The sequence below is a fragment of the Etheostoma cragini genome, chromosome 18 (genome assembly GCF_013103735.1).
Source record: "Etheostoma cragini isolate CJK2018 chromosome 18, CSU_Ecrag_1.0, whole genome shotgun sequence".
Classification (NCBI taxonomy): domain Eukaryota; kingdom Metazoa; phylum Chordata; class Actinopteri; order Perciformes; family Percidae; genus Etheostoma; species Etheostoma cragini.
The window spans coordinates 3,558,983-3,580,535 of NC_048424.1; the positions used below are offsets into that span (position 1 = coordinate 3,558,983).

At 42.7% G+C, this 21,553-nt stretch overlaps 2 protein-coding genes and 1 long non-coding RNA gene across 3 annotated transcripts in view; 1 reads left to right on the forward strand and 2 right to left on the reverse strand.

The window, feature by feature from the left end:
- Nucleotides 1-743: 743 nt before the first annotated feature.
- LOC117961295 (5-hydroxytryptamine receptor 1B-like) lies at nucleotides 744-2,868 on the reverse strand. The gene is given in 2 exon segments (XM_034899872.1): nucleotides 744-2,430; nucleotides 2,433-2,868. Coding segments are annotated over 2 exon segments (1,194 nt in total). The 5' UTR covers nucleotides 2,460-2,868; the 3' UTR covers nucleotides 744-1,263.
- Nucleotides 2,869-6,537: 3,669 nt separating this feature from the next.
- LOC117961314 lies at nucleotides 6,538-20,775 on the reverse strand. Its single transcript, XR_004660380.1, has 3 exons — nucleotides 20,765-20,775; nucleotides 16,406-16,407; nucleotides 6,538-6,611 (listed from the first exon to the last, which is right to left on the reverse strand). It is a non-coding gene; the product is annotated as an uncharacterized LOC117961314 (long non-coding RNA).
- Nucleotides 8,299-21,553, forward strand: part of mei4 (meiosis-specific, MEI4 homolog (S. cerevisiae)) — a 50,350-nt gene continuing 37,095 nt past the window's right edge. The window contains exons 1-3 of the mRNA XM_034899874.1: nucleotides 8,299-8,475; nucleotides 9,501-9,743; nucleotides 12,220-12,737. Coding sequence (XP_034755765.1) covers nucleotides 8,448-8,475; nucleotides 9,501-9,743; nucleotides 12,220-12,737 — 789 coding nt within the window. The 5' untranslated portion in view covers nucleotides 8,299-8,447. The remainder of the gene's footprint in view (nucleotides 8,476-9,500; nucleotides 9,744-12,219; nucleotides 12,738-21,553) is intronic.

Below are 21,553 nucleotides of genomic sequence, written 5' to 3' on the forward strand. Positions count from 1 at the left end.
CCCCCCCCCCCCCCCCAAAGAAAGAATCGAGGTGAGTTCACAGCAATTTAGACATTAAGATGACAAATCTGCTACATTTGAATTCCTGTCCAACCATATGGGCTGCTCTGATTGTAATTAAAGATCTCCAGAAGATTACTCAATTATGTTAGATTTCTTAAGGTAACAGCTAGTAGGGGATGGTCCTTTGATTAAGTGATCTGATATTGATTCATAAAAGTCCTCCACAGCGCTGCAGAGGAGGGTCTGGCTACACAAAGCATTCTGGGATGGGAGAAAAACATGCTCTGGATTATTGGCATTTCTTCAAACCAGTCACAATCATCTTGGCTAGCGCTCAGCGCAGCTGCTAAATATCCTCGGGAAGAAACTTGTTTTGGTGGAACAGTTGTACGTTCAAAAGTAGTAAACTCAGATTGGACAGATAGTCTAGCTAGCTGTCTGGATTCCCCCTGCAGAGATCTGAGGAGCAGGTGACCATAGTCCTAGAACAGTTGAAGGCGTTTTAAAACCTTAACCAGGGTTCAACAATGAGGGTTGCCCTAAACGCGTTAATGGGTAAGTAAATATAACAAACCACTTGCCCGTTCGGGCATCATCATATTAATTATGTTTGTTGGATGATTTGATTTGAATGTGCCGTTAACCAATCCAGAATTTAAGTGATGCTTGACGCTGTTTTTGTGAACATTTTCAAGTTTTAGACTCTTTTCTTGTGACATTTTTTTTGTGACATGTTTTTTTTCTGTTCTTCTTTCATGCTTTTGATGTTTTTTGAAAAGTTTTTTTTTAACGTTTTTTTTCTTTTCTTCCAAAAACAAAAACAAAATTGTATAGGGGCCAGTGAAAGTTTATATTGGGCAAGTAGATTTTTTTTCACTTACCAGACCGGACAAGTGAAAAGAAAACCTTGACGTTGAACCCTGCCTCAGCCATTCTGGGCTTGGCACTTTTTTTTAACGTTTTTTATTTCAGCCTTTTGACTTTCTCTGCTCTTTTTTCCACATTTGACACTTTTTCGGTATGTTCTTTTCGACCCTTTTTGACATTGTTTTTCATACATCTTTTTTTTTTTATAAATAGGGGCCTTCTAAAAATTGACTTTGGGCAAAACACATTTGGAGGAAGGCTAGTAAATACAAACCTTAACGTTAAACCTGCTTAAAGAATTAGGGACTTTTGAGAAAACAGTGGGGTCTGGGGCCCCAGAAGCCCCCCCGGCTCCGCCCCTGTGAGGACATAACTATGTCTGCTAATTGTCCTTCACGCCCTGCAGCATCTAAACCGTATCAGTTTGTGGAAAGCCTGCTTAAAGTCCTCGTTGGACATGGTGTAAATGATGGGGTTGATTAAAGAGTTGAGGTAACCCAGCCACGTGAAAATGTCAAATAGCTCCGGGTGGAAGCAGGCCTCGCACACAGGCACGAGGAGGGTGTAAATGAAAAACGGCAGCCAGCATATGATGTAGGCTCCCAGGATTATTCCCAAAGTTTTGGTCGCTTTCCTCTCCCTTGCGGCGGAAATGCGCTTCTTCTCCAACAGCGCGTCGGACACGGTCACTTTGACTTGGTTCGCGTGCGCTTGGCACGACGCAGCGTCGCACGAGGAGGAGGCGTCGTTCGTGCCGTAGTTGAGCGAGGTCGTGGACGCCACGGACCCGGGGGAGTCGGTGATAAGATGCGCAGAGGTGAGCCTCTTCCCCGGCTTCTTGTGCGCCTGTTTCAGGATGCGCTTGCGCGCCTCCACGTAGATCCGCCCGTACAGCGCAATAAGCAGCAACGTGGGGATGTAGAATGCGCCGAAGGTGGAGTAGATGGTGTAGAAAATGTGGTCCGTGTTCACGTTGCAGCTCGTCATCTCCTCCGCCTTCACCTGGCGCCAGAAGAACGGCGGCAGCGAGATGGAGATGGCGATCACCCAGGCGGTGGCGATCATCCCGGCGGCGCGCCCCATCGTGCGCTTTTTGGAGTACTCCACGGCGTCCGTAATGGCCCAGTAGCGGTCCAGCGCAATTACGCACAGGTGCAGGATGGACGCGGTGCAGCAGGTTATATCCGAGGACAGCCAGATGTCGCACATCACCTGCCCCAAAGTCCACGTTTGGCTGACCGTGTACAACGCGCTGATGGGCATCACCAAAATGGACACCAGGAGGTCCGTGACAGCTAGGGAAGCGATCAGAAAGTTCGCCGGGGTGTGTAGTTTTCGGGATTGGTAAATGGTAGCGATGACGAACGCGTTTGAAAGCGTGGTGGCCAAAGTTATGAGCGTCAAAGTCGCGCCTAGTCCCGCCTGGAAAGCCAAGTTGCTGTCCTTCTCTTCCTCTTTCGAGGTGAAATTGGCCCAGATATAGTTTGTGGAGATGTTCAACAGCTCTCCATAGCTGACAGGCGTTGGTTTGAGCGCACTGGCATTCTCCATCCCTCCCATACCTTTCCCCCGTCAGATCCCCCTGTCATTGAGCGCGAAGGGAAGCCTGGAGATCAGCCTCAAGTCCCTCAAATATTCATCCATCACGCGCGTTGCTCGTCCTTTTTGTATGCACCCAAATAAAAGCGGCTCCATCTCCAGCGGCAGTCAGACGACAGGTGTTTCCACAGAGACACATTTCTGCCTCCTCCTCTTCATTTTACTCACTTCACCCGCAGCATTTCCACACCCATTTCATCCACATAAACATCCAGGTAATGAAAATGAAATGGCTCTCCATTATCAACGGATCTTCTTCTGAGGTATTGAAATCATTTCCCACATCATCCAGAGTTTAGAGGACGATTTATGACCACTTTGTCTCTGGTTTTTAATCCGTTCAGTGTCTGCTCACAAGTTCAGAGCTGCTCAAGTCTGACTCCTGCTTTTATACTGCCTCTCTCCCCCTCCCTGTGTCTCTCTCTCTCTCTCTCTCTCTCTCTCTGTCTCTCTCTCTCGTCTCTCTCTCTCCCTCCCTCTCTCTCTCTCCCTCTCTCATCCTTTCTCTCTTTCTCTTTTTTAAAATTTTTTAAATATTTTTTGTAGTTTTTTTTGTAGTTTTTTTTATTTATGTGAGGAATCTTCTCTCTCTCCCTCTCTCTCTCTTTCTGTCTCTGTCTTCCTCTCTCTTTCTGTCTCTCTCCCTCTCTTTCTCTGTTGCTTTCTCCCTCTCTCTCTTTTTCTGTGTCTTTCTCTCTTGTTCTGTCTCTCCCTCCCTCTCTCTCTCTCCTTTATCTTTATATGTCTTTCCCTCTCTTTCCCTCTCTTTGTCTCTCAGTTCAATTCAAATTTCTTTATTGGCATGATTGTCAGAAATAATATTGCCAAGGCATCAAGGATAATAATGTGAGAAGAAATACATAAATACAGTTCATTAAACTAAAATGTATACATTTAAAAACAAAAACAAACGTGAAAGCAACAACAATATATCAGTATACAGTAAAATTACAAAGAAAACAAAGACAAAAGCACACAAACAACAAAAAATGAAAACCAAAGTAATAGGACTGAATGAGACAGAAGAGGAAACGGTGTTGCGTTATGTTGTTTTTGAGACATCTGGCACTATAAAATGTTTTGGATGTGGGCAACAGCAGACCAAATGACCCTTCCCCCCCCGTCCGTTGTTGCCCACTGGGCCGGACAAACCGGCCCCCGGGCCTGCTGAGTTGGCAGACCGGGCCACGGATCCGCTTCCAGGGGGGGCTCGGACTCAGATGTCCTCTTAATCCAGCTCGCGGCAGTCTGAAGAAACTGCACAGGTAACTGAGGTAGACACGCAGGCTGGAGAAAAATGCTGAACAAAATGAGTGTGGAAATAAAACTGATGGAGGAAATGGCCAGACTAATGAGAAAGCAGAAAATAACAGACAGACAGAGAAGAAAAAAGGCAAGGCAAGTAGAGCAAGCTGCAGTCAGAATGTCACAAATGGGGTTCATGACATTCTGGCTGAAAAATCTGTGAAGAGTTAGATACAAAAGTGATGCAAAACGCTGCAGGAGGATGTGTCTGATGATGAGGAGGAGGAATGTGAGTGGGCATCATCCCAGATAGAGGAGTTCATTCTTTATCCTCTGGAGAAGATTCAGAAGTTTCTGCAGGCCGTTTTACAGTAGCAGCAGCCAAGCTGGCGTGCACCATCGGGACTTTAAAAGGATGTAGATCGCACACCCCTCTCTCTTCCCCATCGGGGAAAGGGTTTGTATGTTGCTCTGATGAGGCTTGGGAACAGTTGACACCCGCCACGTGTGCTCTGATGAGCCTTGGGAACCGTAGGGCCCCAGGTACCAATGGGCTGTCTGTGGACTTCTACTAAACCTTCTGTCCTGTGATTGGTGAATATCTGCTGGAGGTGTTTCAGGACAGCTTGAGCAGAGGACATCATGCCGCTGAGCTGCAGAGGGGCAGTCATTACCCTGCTGCCAAAGAAAGGAGATCTGCAGGATTTAAAGAACTGGAGAGCTGTTTCTCTGCTGTGTGGGGACTACAGGATCCTCTCCAAAAGCTCTTGCTTCTCGGCTTTGGGAGATAATGGGGGAAGTTAATGCGTAATAATGTCACTGTAGTTCGGCGTGTTTTGGACGTCTCTAGCCCAGTGGTTATGGATACTGGCCTTATTTTCAAAGACTTTAGGGGGGCTCAGCCCCTAATTAGAATGTGACAGAGTGCCACAGTGCCACTTTGTTGACACCCGCCATGTGTGCAAACACAGCGGAAATACTGGGCGGAAATTAACTAAAACTTCTTCTTCTTCTTCTTCATTTTGTGGCGGGTTGCAACCATAAAATTACCTAAAAGTTAATCGCAGTCCATTATTTATTTGGCAAATAACGTTGCCATCAGCGTTTATCGTATAAGCCGTATGTTGATCAAGATAAAATGAGATGAGACCGGACGTATTTTCTTTTGAGTCAATATTCATGAAATTCAATCTAATTTTACTGTTTCCAAAAGGCATTTTTCATTCAATATCACATAATTCGGATAAAAATGTGTGGATGGAAACATAGCTGGTAACAGACAAGTTTGCAAACTCTCACACAAAGCAGTAACATTTACATAAACATAAGACTTTCACCCAGGAAATAGGTGTTCATGTCCCGGGAGTGTTTTAATCCAACCACGATCTTTTCCCTTAAATCAACTGGTTGTTTTGGTGTCTAAATGTAACTGCCTTCGCCGCTAACGCTCAACTTTTGTCAGTTAAACTCAACTCGCTGGAATATCGCAGAGCAGAGTTTACGTCTCGAGGAACACACAAAAGACTTTCACCCAGTTAACGTGTGTTCCTGTTTCACCCAAACCAGAGTGATTTTGTGTCTGACCTTAACGTTGGTCCCCCCCTGACAGTTACCTTTTGTCAGCTAAACGCAACTGTAATGTTTAATGAAAGGACCGTCATCTCGGGTCAAATCTTTTTGAAAAAGGCAATAAAAACGTTAAAAAAATAAATAGAAAAAACAATCCTGCAATCAGCATTTAAAATCCCCATTTTGTTTTAAATTGAGAATGTAGAGCTGCCCCCAGGTTCCAGAGGCCGTGACCTCGCCTGTCCTCCGTCTCATCTGACAAATAATCAGCTGATAGTATCGGCCGAGCCTCTGCATCGGTCAGTCTCCACTCAGCGGTGGCTCATATCTTTTCTAGCTGTGTGTCCTTCAGATGAGTCTAATAGAGCTCTTAAAAATAAAATAACTACTTGTTATTTGCATGATTTCTTACAAAACTAAAAAAGATATTCAATTTCTCGGCATAAAAGACGATAAAAAGATGCCAAAGTTCACATCTTAGAACCTGAAACCAGAGACTTTGATGCATTGTCGCTCTAAAGTGACCTAAATGGTTATAAAAATGATTGAAAATGTTTCTGTCCACCCTCTGGAATGATGTATTTGGATTACAACTCACCAAGACCCCAACTTTGTGTATTCTGGGTCTGCTGCTGGACAATAACACTAAGACTAAGGGTACGGATGGCTACTATAACAGGATGTAGAATAATTCTGAGGCACTGGAAGTCACCTACTCTGTGCTGATTTAAGGAATAAACTGAACAAATGACAATAATGGCTACGTATGAGCGAGTCACTTACAGAGTAATGGGGAGGGAGGATACCTTTAATCACGTCTGGGGCTCCTTTTTGATGGCAATAGACTGCTGTCTGTCTGAATATAAGGCACCAGTTCTGATCTAATCCATTTGGCTGGTAGAATAATGTCATATCATTTAAGGCACATGTTTTTTTCCTTTTCTTTTCTTTCGGTATTCTAAAAACGGGACAGGGGATAATGTCTATATCTTGTTGGGATGGTGACACAGGTTGTACTGTCTTTCAAAAATATTAAGAAAAAAAGAAAAATAAAGAAGAAGATGGTGGTCAGACAGTACCTCACTTCCCATTACGCACTTGCGCAAATATGTCGTTTGCAAAGTGAAGAAAACCAACTTGTTTGATTTTATTTTTAGCCTAACCCTAACCCCGTTCTCCTGGGGGAAAGACCTGTGTTTGTTTATCTCCTTACAATAAACTTTAGCAGTTTTAAATCATGTCACATTCCTTCCTGCTTTGCTCCCGTCATAACCACTACGGCCACTAGAAGGCGCGGCCACTACAAACGTAAAGACGAGTCGTAATTGCTGCTTGCACAAACAGCCTCTGGGAGCGTTTTTCGGAGTGAGGACAGTCTCCGGGACTTTGCACACACTGGGTTTGGTGGTTCCTTTATTTAAAACTTAAGCATTTTGAGTTGGAGATGACCTTTCTCTTTGGAAACAATAGTCATTTTTAGGGACAATATACTTGCACAATCAAAGGGAGATTGTGTGCATAAATCACTTCATTTTACCCTCTCAGCAGATTACATCCATACTGTGCAGCGGTTTCATCATGTTGTTGAGTACCAGAGCAAAGCACCCCATCCTCCCCTGGAGCTTCACCCGACCGTCCTCCCAGTGCCTGCAGGCGCTGCGCTGACGGAGGGAATCACATAATATGGACACTCTTGGCCTAAAATGAGATTTCTTGGGAAAGTGGCCGGCCTCAAACTCTGTGAGGAGGTTAGCGGCTCAGTGATCCAGTAGGACCTCTGTTTTGAGTTGCTGCTTCTCCAAATGAAGAATAGTTGGTCGGGGAGGCCCTGGAAAGAGACATTTCTCCAGACAGAAGCCACACTGTACTCCATCTCCACCCAATGTGCTAATTTAGCTATTGACTCTTAAAGTAGTTTCCACAGCAGAGCTGTTTATACTTCTTCCATTTCCGAGACTGCTCCGGTGCCGCCCGAAATCCGGCTGGATGTCCGCCCCCTTCCTCTCCCTTTGTGGGGCCGTTCTAACCCCCGGTGGATTTCTGAGGACTGAGGTTACCTGCTCCTCAAATCTCTGCAGGGTAAATCCAGACAGCTAGCTAGACTATCTGTCCAATCTGAGGTTTCTGTTGCACGACTAAAACTACTTTTGAACGTACACATGTTCCACCAAAACAAGTTCCTTCCTGAGACTATTTATCAGAGGCACCGCGGCTTTGTCCGGAGCTTAGCACCGCCCAATACGATTGGAATTGGATTAAAGAAATGCCAATAAACCAGAGCACGTATTTCTTCCATCCGGGAATGCTGTTTGGACTAACCAGACCCTCCCTCGCAGCGCTGTGGAGGAAGGTCTGTTGATAAGTATAAAAATAAAAATAAAAATCCTCCCATTCTTGAAACTGGAAAGGATCCAAACAGCTGTGTGTTATATGGTCTAATCTTTTCAGCTGAACTTGAAGTGGCATGAAAAGAAAAGACTCAAGTAAAGTACAAGTACGTCAACATTTACACTGAAGTACAGTACGGAAGTAGCTAGTAAAAGTCAACAGAAAAATAAATAGTAAAGTAAAAATATCTGAAAAATATTTGAGTATTTGCATTTTCACCTACTTATTAGGTTACTTCTAGTCTATCAGCTATTGTATGTTTACTTAACTATGTATTTTATAGGTTTAGTTACTAAGCAGATTCAGATTGATATACAAAATAATATTAATACATTTTGATATATATAGTGGATAAAGATGAGACTTTGTTGATCCCGTGGTGAAATACAAGCTAGCTGCCAAGTCACACATCTGCTTTCATATTGATGAAAGTAACTCAAAAATAACGCTAGTAATGTAGAGCGTTACAATAAACATAGGCAACAGTACTGTTGTAATACAACTAATCACTCTCAAATGAGAGTAACTAGTAATCAATAATGCATTAGATTTAGGAAGTAACCTGCGCAACACTGTCGTTACCAGACGGTAAAGAGGCTGTGGCAGGGGAACAGCAGTGCCATGGCTGCTTGCTCAGTGTGACAGAAATCTACGGGTCACACATTTCGTTATAACACCTGTCCAACCGGCCGGTTCCGGTGTAGCAAAAGTAGCTACGTTGTTGTAACGATTGCACACTTTTAACATGGGGCTTTAAGGACAACGGTCGGCGCGAAATGGATAGTAAAGATAATCATTCAAAAGGTAATTAAACAAAAGGGTAATGAATCCGTTTTACAGTTGAACAATTTGAACCGTCAATGTCACATTAGCTAATTCTTGATGTTGTAGTTAATGAGCTAGCTAACTAACGGTAGCATCGCGGTGAGTTTAGCTAGCGAGCTACAGCTTTATTGCCCTAGTTCAGTGTAACATAAAGGCGGGTTTGCCATTGTTTTCCGCAGCAATGGTTTCTCTCAACATAGTTTTTTTTGTCGACGGATACACAAAAAACACAACATGTTTATTTTTGCGAACGTTACGGTGCTAGTTTGTGCACGTGTGTTTGGATAATTTAGCACACCCCGGAATGGCAGTAAAACCTGTAACTTTCTACTTGTGAACTTGTACCAGATCGTTCTAATCCCAGTCACAGTTTTTGACGTAAAACACACATAAACAACAATGGCGACCCCTGTTGATGCCTTACAGACGCCTGTGATTAACGGACAGAAAGATAAATATATAGACAGACATAAATAGGCAATATAAAGTAATTCCGTAAAGTAATTTTCCAAAACAAAACACATACAATTGTGTACCACCACAGGTTATGTTTATTAAATGAAGCCCAAAATATTTCGCAGACTAGAAATCGCTAGCTAAGGTCAATGTTAGGTGGCCACTAGCTAGAAGGTTTTGTGGTAACATTGCCTGTAACGTTACCAAGTCGTGAGTCGTGACTTGAAGTCGTAACTTACGGGATAAAAACAGTGTCTGGAACGCAGCATTAAACACACAAGTGTTTGGATCCTTTACACTTTCTCAAATGGGAGGATTGTATTACGTACTTTTACATTTTCCCAATTTTACTCATACTATTACTTCAGTAACATTTTCAACGCAGAACTTTTACTTGTAACAGAGTGTTTTTTAACTGTGTGGTGTTACTACTTTACATTAGTAAATTATCAGAATACTTCTTCCACGCAGTCTCTGGTCACTCTGGATGTTTTGTTGGTTGACTTCCCTGAAAGTCTGCCATCCTCTCTCTTTTTTTTTTTTTTTAGGAGTGAGTAAAGAGGAGTGGTTTTTCTTGAAGGCTAAAGCCGCCCTGGCAGTGGCTATAATAAAGAACAGACCCTCGGGTGTGAGTAGCAGAGAGTACGCCGAGGCTTTGGCCTGCAAGCTGAGGAGTCAGGATGGAAGCTGGAGGGTAAAAGCCCAGGGGCTGGAGCAGGAGGTGCTGAAGCTGCGGCAGGAATTACTGATCACCAGAGTGACAAACACAAAGAGCACAACAGAGGCAGCAGGTAGGCCTCATTGGGTGCGTTCCATGTCCTTAAACTGCTTCCAAGTTTCCTTCACCCGCTTCCCTTCTTCGTGCCTTAGTTTGCTTTCCTGTTGTCTTGTTTGATATCTCCTGGCGTCTCACTCAACTGGAAGTTGTTCTGGCTCTCCTTCTTGAAGACTGTCTCAAAGCTCTTATTACAGCCCAGAGGAGCTAGGAAAGAGGAGCGATCTCTGAGGAGCTATGAGCGAGGATACAGAGAGCGGCCTAATGTGCAGCTGAAAGCTGTTGCTAACGCCGCTAATACAGCTGACAAACTCATGTGATACTTCAGAGAAAAGAACGCCCCATCCCTCTAAAAGCAAATTTTCTTGTTTAGTATCTATTCGCATAGTTCAATATCTTTAACTTTGGATTTTTTAGACATAAAGGTGCGTTGTTTCAAAATGACTTTCCACCTATTTGTTTTTGAGAAAAACAATCGGCATACTGATCTCTTCGAGAGCCAATTGATAGAATTCATCATTCATGTTTTGGGGTTTTTGAATTATGAAAAATTGTTGCAATTGGAAAATCATCACACCCCTACTAGGGATGCACGATATTGGATTTTGGGTGGTATTCGATATGCCGATATTTTCAAACTTATTTTGGCTGATGCTGATACTGATGTATAAACACATTTATCATTTATCTCCTGATGTACATACACTTTAATTTCACTGAAGAGAAATCTAAGTATCTCTCCTGTACTACCTTTACCTTATTACACTCATGTGTTGTAGATAAGGCAATACACAAGACAAACAACAAACATTTGATTCTACCATAAATTTATCATTATGCAAATGTTGACTGACATTCACCCCTGAAAAAGAGTTACGTTATTTCACTTGGAGGAGAATAAACAATATGCCACTTTTTATTTTTAAGTTCAGATTTCAGACCTAAATCCAACTTTTTTAAGGGTGAAGTGTTTGTCTAACCACTGGGCAGTGAGGTTCAACATGCTTACAGGACTCACGCTTGATGTCCAAATGTCCGTGGTACAGCTAATGTGACTAGCGCCGACGAGGAGCTTCTCAATCTGCTGGCTAGGCATAGTATACCGCGGCTCCACCACGCTAAACGGCTGGTTATCAAGAGCAATAGCTTTAATGATTTTGTTGTTAAGCTCTTCTACCTTTGGGTGGCCCCTGCTGTATTTTCTAGCTTTGTAGATGCTGCTGATGGTTTTTTGCCGACGTCTTTTCCTCCTCACTTTTCAAAGTCTCTGTGCTGCTCGGGATGATGGCTCTAAGATGTGTAATCATATTTGTAGCGTGGGACAAATGTTGTTTTAGGCCTCCTTGCCACCCTTGTGCTTTACAAGAGCTGCAAATAGCAAGTTTGTTATCTGTTTTACACATCTCTAAATACCTCCACAAAGCCAAGATGTTGGAAGTTTAAGTTGCTGGCGCTCATGCTACATTCACTGTCGTTAGGTGCGCACAGTAAACAAGCCACCCTATCAGCAAGGCTAATCTGCAGAAATATTCATATTGCCGATGATGATCATTTTAAGCTTTTATCGGCCGATACCAATTTTGTGTCAATATCAGCATCCCTAACCCCTACTTTGTAGCTGTCTGTGGAGAAGAAATTTTTGAGTCTCCTGTTTGTCAAGTATACACACTGACCAGGTCAAAAGCAGCTGTAACCTTGACAACTCAACATTCATGAGCCTTACGTAGGTGATCATTAGCAGCCTGCTGAGATAACCTCAGGACCGTACGCTCAGTGTCAGGATGAATCTGTCCTCGAGATATCTTCGCCTCCAGACTAAAAGCATCTGCAGAGACACACTCTATGCTTATTTATCTTTATAACATTCACTGCCAGTTTTAGTTGTTGACACAAGCTCACCTTTCAGCAGATGCTCCTGTCTGCTCCTCTGCTTCTCTGCAAGAATGAAGTATTCTGAAAATTGTACTTTCAACAGTGGTGGGGAAGTAGTCAGATGCTCTACCGCAGTACAATATATACCTCCTGAGATGTAGTGAGTACATAGAAGTATAAAAAAGATGCAGAGATGGAAATACTCAAGTAAAGTAAAAGTACATTGAATTTGTTAGTGTGTGTTAAGTACAGTGATTGAATACATGTCTAAGTGCCATTCAACCACTGCCTAACGTTACATACATGGAGTAGATAGCAAGTCTCTTATTTGATATCTCTTCCCTTCTTGCTTGAACCGGAAATCATTCTGGCCCTGCTTCGCTTCCGAGAAGGCTGCTCTCTGTATCCTCGCTAATAGCTTTGAGGAGCTTTGAGACGGCCTTTACGAAGGAGAGCCAGAACAACTTCCGGTTTAAAGTGAGGAGCAAGGATATATCAAATAAGACAACTAAGGTTCAGTCATGGTCTGCCTTAAAACATGGAAAACAAATACTTGTTTACCTTTTTTATAGGCTTTTCTGAAGCTCACTGATACTGACTTTCTGTGTAAAATCTTCCAGGCCAAGACAACACGATGTACATCGCCTCGCAGGATCTGTTTGGTCCAGGAAGCGAGGTTTACAGCGCCGAGCCTCAACCAGCCAGTGACTCAGAGACACCCGAACTCCTGCAGCTGGAGCCCCAGCCTGCGGCCGCGTTCCCTCCACCCCCAGTTCCCCTCATTCATTACGGGACGGCGGTGCTCTCTTACGAGCAGTTCCTGCAGTCCCTGTGCGCCCTGCACCGAGTGGAAGAAAACAACCAAGGCCTAGAGTCACTGTGGTTTAGCCCAGATGGCGGTGCAGGGTCGGTGTTGGTGGACTCCGTGTGCCAGCTATTGGACTCGGTGGTGGCGGCATGCAGGGACCCCCTGCCGCTGGGACCGCGCGACCAGATCCTGACGGCCTGTCAGGTGGCTGCCCGAGCAATGGACCTCTTCTGCTCCCAGCGGCTGCCGTCAGTGGAGTTCACGAGATGCGTGGAGGAGTCGCTGAGCGAGCTGACCTGGCTGCTGCTGCACAGCAACCAGCTCAGCAAGGTGAGTAATAGGATCCATGGAGGAGGGAACAATTACAACCTCGCAACCTTTCTTTATCAATTTGGCCACAGCTGGAAATGTATCTTCGCTGTTAGAGCGTACAGCGAGAAATAGATCTGGCCGTTTTGATACCATATATAAACATTCAAAGTAGGGCTACAACTAATGATTCTTCTCTGTGATTCTGAAAATAATTTCTTTGCCTTGTTGATTCATTGTTTGATCTAATGAAAATGGCATAAAAAGCTCAAAAGGGACATTTAATGTCATATCGGACAAGAGAACGCAACAATTCCTAAATTAAGACTATGGAATTAAGAGAATTTGACTTTCAAATAGGGCCACAACTATCGATTATTTTCTTGATTTTTCAATAACGTTTGGTCTCTAAAATGTCAGAAAACAGTGACAAATGTGGTTCAGTGTATCAGCAGTATTTCATCACAGAATCCCTGAAGCAAATCCCCTAAAATAAAGGTTGGCTTTATGAGAAACTGCCTATGTAACATTAAGTCAGATGGAGTCAGAACGCAGTATAGCTTAAACAATTCAAATGTTTTATTCATCACATATGGATATGTGACTTTTACAAGATACCTTTGAAATGATAATGAATTTATAACTGAGCCGTCCTTCTATTGTAATCACATGCAGAGTCAAACTAATGGCATTGCTGCTCTTTTAATTGACTCCACATTATTAGAATAGATTGCCTTAATTGTCATTATACACAAGTGCAGTACCTGTGCTACAAGATAAAAAGCAACTCCTTTAAAAAAGAAAAGAAAAAAAGTTAGGGGGGAACGTGTTGCACAGTTCCTGAGAGCAACTATATACATATATAAAATAGTAAGAAAGATAAAGGGTTTTTATAGCCATATGCAAATAATATAGTTATTGGTGTATCAAAAGTCTTGAGTATTAAATATTGCACTAAAATGAAATTGCACAGAATTCCAGTGTCTTTTTAGGTATTAAACATTGCACTGTAGGTGGGAAGAAGAGAGTCCGGTGGCCGGCGGTAGGCTGTAAAGTGAAGTCAGTGCATGTGTGAGTCCAGAGTCGTTATGGCTTTTGGGAAGAAACTGTTCTTGAGTCTGTTAGTCCGCGCTCTGATGCACCTGTAGCGCCTTTACTGAGGGCAACAGGTCAAACCGATCAGAGCCGGGGTGGGAGTTGTCCTTGGTGATGTTTTCTGCTGCGCTGAGGCAACGGGAGGTGTAGATGTCCATCAGAAGGGGAGAGGGCAGCCTATGATCTTTTGTGCTGACCTTACAACTCTCTGCAGCCTCTCCCTGTCTGCCACGGGGCAGCTGCCGTGCCAAACTGTGATACAGTATGTTAGCAGGCTCTCAATGGACGAGCGGTAGAAGGTCAGCAGCAGGTTGGAGTCCAGGTTGTACTTACTGACGACCCTTAGGCAATGTAGCCGCGGTTGGGCCTTCTTGATGACCGCTGTGATGTTGTCTGTCCGGGAGATGTCAGCAGAAATAAGGACGCCGCAAAACCGGAAGGTGTGGGCCCTCTCCACACACTGGCCGTTGATGTACAGGGGGGCTAGGCCAGTGCTGTTCTTCCTGAAGTCAACTATGATCTCCTTGTTTTTTTTTTTGGTGTTCAGAGCCAGGTTGTTCACTGAGCACCAGGCTGCCAAGTTCAGGACCTCTTCTCTGTAGAGATGAGTCCGACCACTGTGGTGTCGTCAGCAAACTTGACGATGAGGTTGTTGTAGTGGATTGCAGTTGTGGGTGTAGAGACAGTACTGGAGGGGGCTCAGCACAGTAGTCTAAACAAGGTCACACAGATACAGAGAAGCAACGGGGCATGGAGTTAGCTGCAGAAATGAACAAAAACGTGATCAATTATGGACATCAAGTGGATAAATCTACCCCGAAAAAGGCACAATTTCCAGGCTGGATAGAAAATCACCTGTAAAGGCCAGTTAGACCCCAAAGACATCTCTGATTGCTAGCTTGTTAGCTTTTAGGTGCAACAATCGTTTTTTTTCGTTCGAAAAAAGTTTCTGTGTTTTATGGTTATTAAATGATTGAATTATGAATTAGAGGTGCCATTTTGATCGTATACGATCCCTTTTGGTTCCTGGCGGTTAAACAGCTTCTACTGCATGGTCATTAAAATGTGGGGACGGCAGAAAGCACGTATTAAAATAAAACTTCCACTTTTCTTGGCACAGCAAGTGAAAACATCAGGTGGAAAATATAATAACAGAAAAATGAATCAGTATACAATGTAAAAATTGTGCTAAGTAAAAAAATAAATAATAGAGAGATAGCATGGGTAGGCCCAGTTAGGGTGAGCCAAAGGTGCCGTACGTGCAGGGACACAGATTAAATATTTAAATAAGCGTGACATGAGTAGAAAGAGGAACATCTGTCTTCAGCAGGTTTTACTGTACGGATTAAAGATGCAGCGGGTTACAATCCCATATTGTTAACTGTATTTTCTCACCACTGAACCTCCCTTGGGTAATTAGTCCTTTGCAAAAAGGCTTAAGGGGTTTATATGACAGTTGCAGTAGTTTGAATCCATTAACATTACCCAAAGCAAGTTTTAACACTAACCCATTTCCCTTGAGTGTCATTAAAAATTCATAGTATTTGATTTTACCAAAGCAAGACAGGAATATTGGTGTTTGTGTAAAGATGAATGTGGACTCAGCTTGATGTATTCTCAGCAGCTCAGAGCGTGTAGGCAAATGTAGGAATTGATTATTTGTCCAATGGAAACCAGAAAGAGTTTGATTAGAGCAATATGGGCCAATACTTTTTCTGCAAAAACAGCAAAAAAGTATGAAGAAAAAATGCTAGGGCTGCAACTTTTGATTATTTTCAATCTATTTGCCATGGAATAATCTTTTTGGGTCAACATTTTTGCGCAGGAAGTCGGTCAAGATTTGTAGTTTTTAAGATGCTGGAGGGATGCACATGAGCCGGAGTAACAAAGCTATGTGGTGTGCAAACAGTTAAGATGTTTTTTTATTGCATATTTTTCAGGGTAGAAAACGGTTAAAAGACGGTGTGACGCAGAGTATGTGAGCAGAGCGCGGGCGAGCAGGAAGCATGAGTCATAGGATTTTGGATGGAGCGGAGAGCGGATTTTTATAAAAATGTTGGCGTGTCGCCTTACCTCCTGCTCCAGTTTTCTCCTGTACCGCTAACAGCACGAGTTTGAAGCTGGGCTGAGCCCGTCTCTGTGTTACTGCAGAAAAGCAGCAGCGCTGTGAGACATCAGTCTGCTGTCAGGACAAAATAGAAACAAAACTGCCAGTAGGCTCACTGGCAGCCATTCAGTCGTTTGCTGTTTATCAGTAGTTTAATTTAAAAGAAATAATGACACTTTATGATCCATGTCCGGGCCGCACACAACTAGCGTAAAATATAGAGTATAAATAAAAGATTTTCCTCTTTTTACACTTGTTGAGCGAATTAGATGTACCCCTTCCATGCTGCTCTCGTGTAAGGTGCAATGTAGCCAGTCTTAGTTAAAATGAACTGAACTCTAAGGCAATGAACGAGAAGCTCTACGAAAACAGCTTCATCCCCTGCATCCGCTTTTTTGTGTGTGGAATATATAGCATATAGCCATCAAATGGGCAATGTGCTGTATTTTTTTCATTTTTTATATAGTGATTTTCTAGTCTTAACGACTACTCAAAGGGATTTTAAATAGTACAGAACCATTCATATACTGTGGGCGACGCTGCCGTAAAAGGTGCCACCTGCTCTTCAGATAAACACTCACACACATTCACACTCCGATGGCGCAGCATCGGGGGCAACTCAGCAAGACGCGACATTCAACAGCATTCTTTTCCCTTCATATTATCTCAGTTTAAATCTTTATTACCCTTGGAATAGCACTGAGAATAGCTTCACCATCTCCTATATCATTAACCTTCATTCAGAGCTCAGAGTTCATGAAAGGTAAAATTCCCTCTGCACACTTAACACTTGACGCCCCCGCAGATGCAAGTTGTCCTGCAGCTTGATAACGCAGCTTATCTATAGAGGTAGAGCTGCAAAGATGAATCGATTAGTTGGCATACATTAAAATAAAAACTATAGGGGAAAAGGAATCAATTGGTTTAAGTCAGTAAAATTTCTCTGACGTAAGCTTGTTAAATGTGAATCTGTTCTAGTGTCTTCTCTCCTCTGTGACAGTAAACTAATTATATTTGAGTTGTAGACAGAACAAGACATTTGAGGACGTCATCTTGGGTTTTTTGGGAAACACTGATCTACATCTTTCCTGATTTTAAAGATTATTTGAAATGATCAGTCTATAATTTAAATTGTAGATTTATTTGAACAGTGAGGGACAGAATAACAACCAGAAAATCCAGAAAAACTAATGTCAAAATAAGTATTTGACCCCCTCTCAGTCACAAAGATTTCTGGTTCCCGGGTGTCTTTTATACAGGTAACAAGCTGAGATTAGGAGCACACTCTTAAATGGAGTGTTCTTTATCTCAGCATGTTACCTGTATAAAAGACACCTGTCCACAGAAGCAATCAATCAATCAAATTCCAAAGTCTCCAACATGGCCAAGACCAAAGAGCTCTCCAAGGAGGTCAGAGACAAGATTGTAGACCTACACAAGTCAGGAATCATGACCATTGCCAAGCAGCTTGGTTTGTGCAATTATTCCCAAACGGAAGAAAACCAAAAGAAATGTCAATCGGCCTGGGGCTCCACGCAAGATCTCACCTCGTGGAGTTGCAATGATCAAGAGAAAAGTGAGGGATCAGCCTCAAACTACACAGGAGGATCTTGCCAATGATCTCAAGGCAGCTGGGACCATAGTTACCAAGAAAACAATTGGTAACACTACGCTGTAATAGTCTGAAATCCTGCAGCGCCCGCAAGGTCCCCCCGCTCAAGAAAGCACATATACAGGCCCGTCTGAAGTTTGTCAATGAACATCTGAATGATTCAGAGGACAACTGGGTGAAAGTGTTGTGGTCAGATGAGACCCAAATAGAGCTCTTTGGCATCAACTCAACTCACCGTGTTTGGAGGAGGAGGAATGCTGCCTATGGCCCCAAGAACACCATCCGCACCGTCAAACATGGAGGTAGAAACATTATGCCTTGGGGGTGTTTTTCTGCTAAGGGGACAGGACAACTTCACTGCATCAAAGGGACGATGGACAGGGCCATGTACCGTCAAATCTTAGTGTAATCAAGCCTTACACGTTTCTCCTCCGGGGTCAGAAATAACCCAACCTGGTGTGTTACACCTTTAGTCTTACTTTATTTAGATTTAATTGAGAGCCAATAGACCTTGTTTACATAAAAGTATACCCGGTTTTTGAGTAAAAATAAAATTAAACTATGAAATATTTTTGACTTATTACTTTGACCATTTGACTTATCACAGAGTGGAATATGTCAAAGTTTAGTGAGGATGCTGTTTTTGATTCATTTGATTTTTTTTTAAACTAAAGCCCATAATCACACCATAATCATACCTGTTGGACTATGCTGGCTTGTCTCTCTCTGCTGATGGAAGACCATCCTTTTTTTGTTTGATATAATTTTTTGGTAATTTTTAGGTCTTTATTGACTGGACAGCTGAAGACATGAAAGGGGAGAGAGAGAGAGAGAGAATGACATGCAGCAAAGGGTCACAGGTCACAGTTGAACCTGGGCCCGCTGCTCCGAGGAGTAAACCTCTATATACGGCCGTCCGCTCTACCAACTGAGCGATCCAGATGCTAATATTTCATCCTTGGGAATATGGAAATATTCTTTAACTGGAAAGATTCTTCTATGCCAGCTGGGTCCTCTTCCTCACTGATTCTTTCTCATCAGTTGATTCTTCATCATAATAGATGCAGTCCTTCACTTCTGACACTTCCATTTCATCATTATTTTCCTCCTCTTCTGACCCTGAATCCTTTTCATTAGTTGATTGATCCTCCTTATTATATTCAGCATTGTCCTCCTGGTCTTTCTTCTCTTTTATATTAAATGAAATTCAGAAAGTCTCTCGTCTCCTCAACCGTCCACTTACATCTGTCAGAGCGTTAATACTGGGCAGAAATTAACTAAAACTTCTTCTTCGTTTTGTGGCGGATTGCAACCATAAATGACCTGGAACTTAATGAATTATTTGATTGGACAGAGAGTCTAGCTAGATGTCTGGAATTACCCTGCAGAGATCTGAGGAGCAGTTAACCATAGTCCTCAGAAATCCACCAGAGTTTAGAACACCAACACAAAAAAGAAAAAGGGGACGGACATCCGGCTAAAACAAGGGACACATGGCAGAATTTCTGGCAGCATCGGAACAATCTTGGAAATGGAACGTCGTTGATTTAGACTAGCTCACAACTAATCGATTAATCTTTGCAGCTTTATTCCAATGGATACCTTCCATTCCACTTGATGTAAACATCAAGATACCTGTTTAACAGGTATCTACAGAGTGAACACCAGTAGTCCTGTATTTCTAAAAGGCCATTTAGTTACTGATAAACTGCACCTTTAAAACATCGATTGTCCTTTTGTGATAAACTGTTAGACTTCCAGGATATTTAGCACTACATTTTTGCAAACTCTCCCCTTTACATCATAGCACCTTTTCATAGAATAACCTCCGTGTTGCTGTTTAAAGTAAAAACCTTTCTTTGATACCGTAGCAGTTTGATATAAAAAATCTGTGATACTCAATGTATGTGTAATTAATGCTTCTGAAGTGCTCACTCTCCTTCTCCTTTTTTCAATGAGTTTTAATTCATCTTTTCCCCAGAAAACATTTTGACAAGGCTTCAGTGAAGGCATGTGAACTTGTTGCTCAGAGTGAAATGTGGGCATCCGCAGGCAGAAAAATAGCTTTTTTAAATGGGATCATTCAACTTTGGGTGTCATGGGTCACTGATCTCAACTGTGCCTGTTACTCTAAAATGCAACACGTCGTGGCTGCATCGCATGTTGCTCTATTGGCACTACCACGTCTGGAGAGATTGGGTTGGATGCCTTTTTGTATTGAGGGTGAACTACACGTAAAAACTAGCAGCTTTGGGAAAAGCTTTTGCACATTGATTCTGAGGAGCTGCAACTGAAAACTGTCTCTGTTTTGTAACGTTTTGAACCAAACTGATGAGCTTCTGATACAAATGTAAACCGTACATATATAGACCCCAACAGTGGGGTTCCAGAAATATCCGGTTCATTCTCATTGAATCCACAAGCGCCTCAGCTTTACAGTAAGGCCCAATTTATGACAAAACAACACATTTATACAGTACTGTATTAGTAAAACTGCATGTTATCAAGAAGAGGGAATGTATGTTAAGGGGAGACTTGTTGGTTGAACTCATTTTCATGCAGATCTTTAGGAAGTCGCCATGCTAGTTTTGCCTTTACCAAAAATTTAGCCGAATTTCGGGGCATTATTTAGCCACTTTCCCAACTAGCATGACATGGTTGGTACCATCAGATTTCTTTGATTGTCTAGTTTCACATGATACTAATCTTCTTCAATCTAATCTGTGCCATGCTGCAGCCTCTGAAAGACAAATTCGCCTAGGCCCACTGGCAGAAAAGCAAGAAAAATTCTTCTCAAAGATGTGCATTCTTTTAAAGGTCCCATGCCATGTTTTTTTTAACATTAATGGGAGTTGCCCCAATCTGCCTATGGTCACCCAGTGACTAGAAATGGCGATATGTGTAAACCGAGCCATGGGTATCATGCTGTGCCTTTGAGAAAATGAAAGCTACAATGGTCCAATCTAGAATCTTGCCCCTTATGAGGTCATATGGGGCAAGGTTACCTCACCTTTCTCAGCTTTGACCGCCCAAAGAATTTGGCCCACCCATGAGAGAGAGACCTCATTTTTAACCCTTGTGAAGCAAGTCATCCAACGGGAGTTTTGCCGGCGGATATACTCAGACCTCCGGGAACTGGAGACATTCATCTGCGTGTACAGCAGAACAGAAAATCTGCAGACTTTCCCTTAAAGTTACCAGTTAATGCTAGCGGTAGCTAGCTAGCTAGATTACATTGTTGTAAACAAATGTAGTTGTAGTCTTGCAATGTGTGGCCCTGCAATATCCCCAGTCTTTACATATCATACTTTGTCTTTAACGTTTGATTTGAGATGGGGTCGGTCTTTAGTCTTTTCAAAGTCTGTTCAAGGGCATAAGACAGTAAACTGAATACATTTTGGTTGTGGACAAAACAAGACATTTGACAGTGTCATGTTGAGGGAATCAATTAAAGGATAAAATAATCAACAGCTTAACTGCCAATGAAAGTAATCCTAAATTACAACCCTACTTCAGGAACCCATTTAGCCATGATGACACTCACACACCCAGACAGACACACAGACTCACACGCACGCTTGCAAACACTCACATTCACGTGAAGCTAAAAAACAATCAACCCTCCGTACACTTTGGCGTCGCTGCAGGTGCGATACCATCACAAGATGGTCTCTTGTTTCATTTTCAGCTACAACACCTGGGACATATCTTATCTATATATGGACTTGCTTCTTGTGTTTGTTTCCCCCCCTTATCTTGGTTGTCTAGCAGATGAAGTGACTCCCAGCGGCATTTTCACTGAATTGTTGTGTTATATCAACCATGAGTGTTCTGATCAGAGGCGAGTGAGTCCATACAATTACGCTGTAACTCTCTTTCGTGTGACATGCCTTTTTTTTTGGTAAACAAAAAAAGGAAAGCAAGTCATTCTACGATCTGTATCCATAAATCACAGGCTCAGGAAATTAGGTTCTGGTGGCAGCAGGTTTGAGTTTAAGATGCTTCTTTCACAGCCTCCTGTAG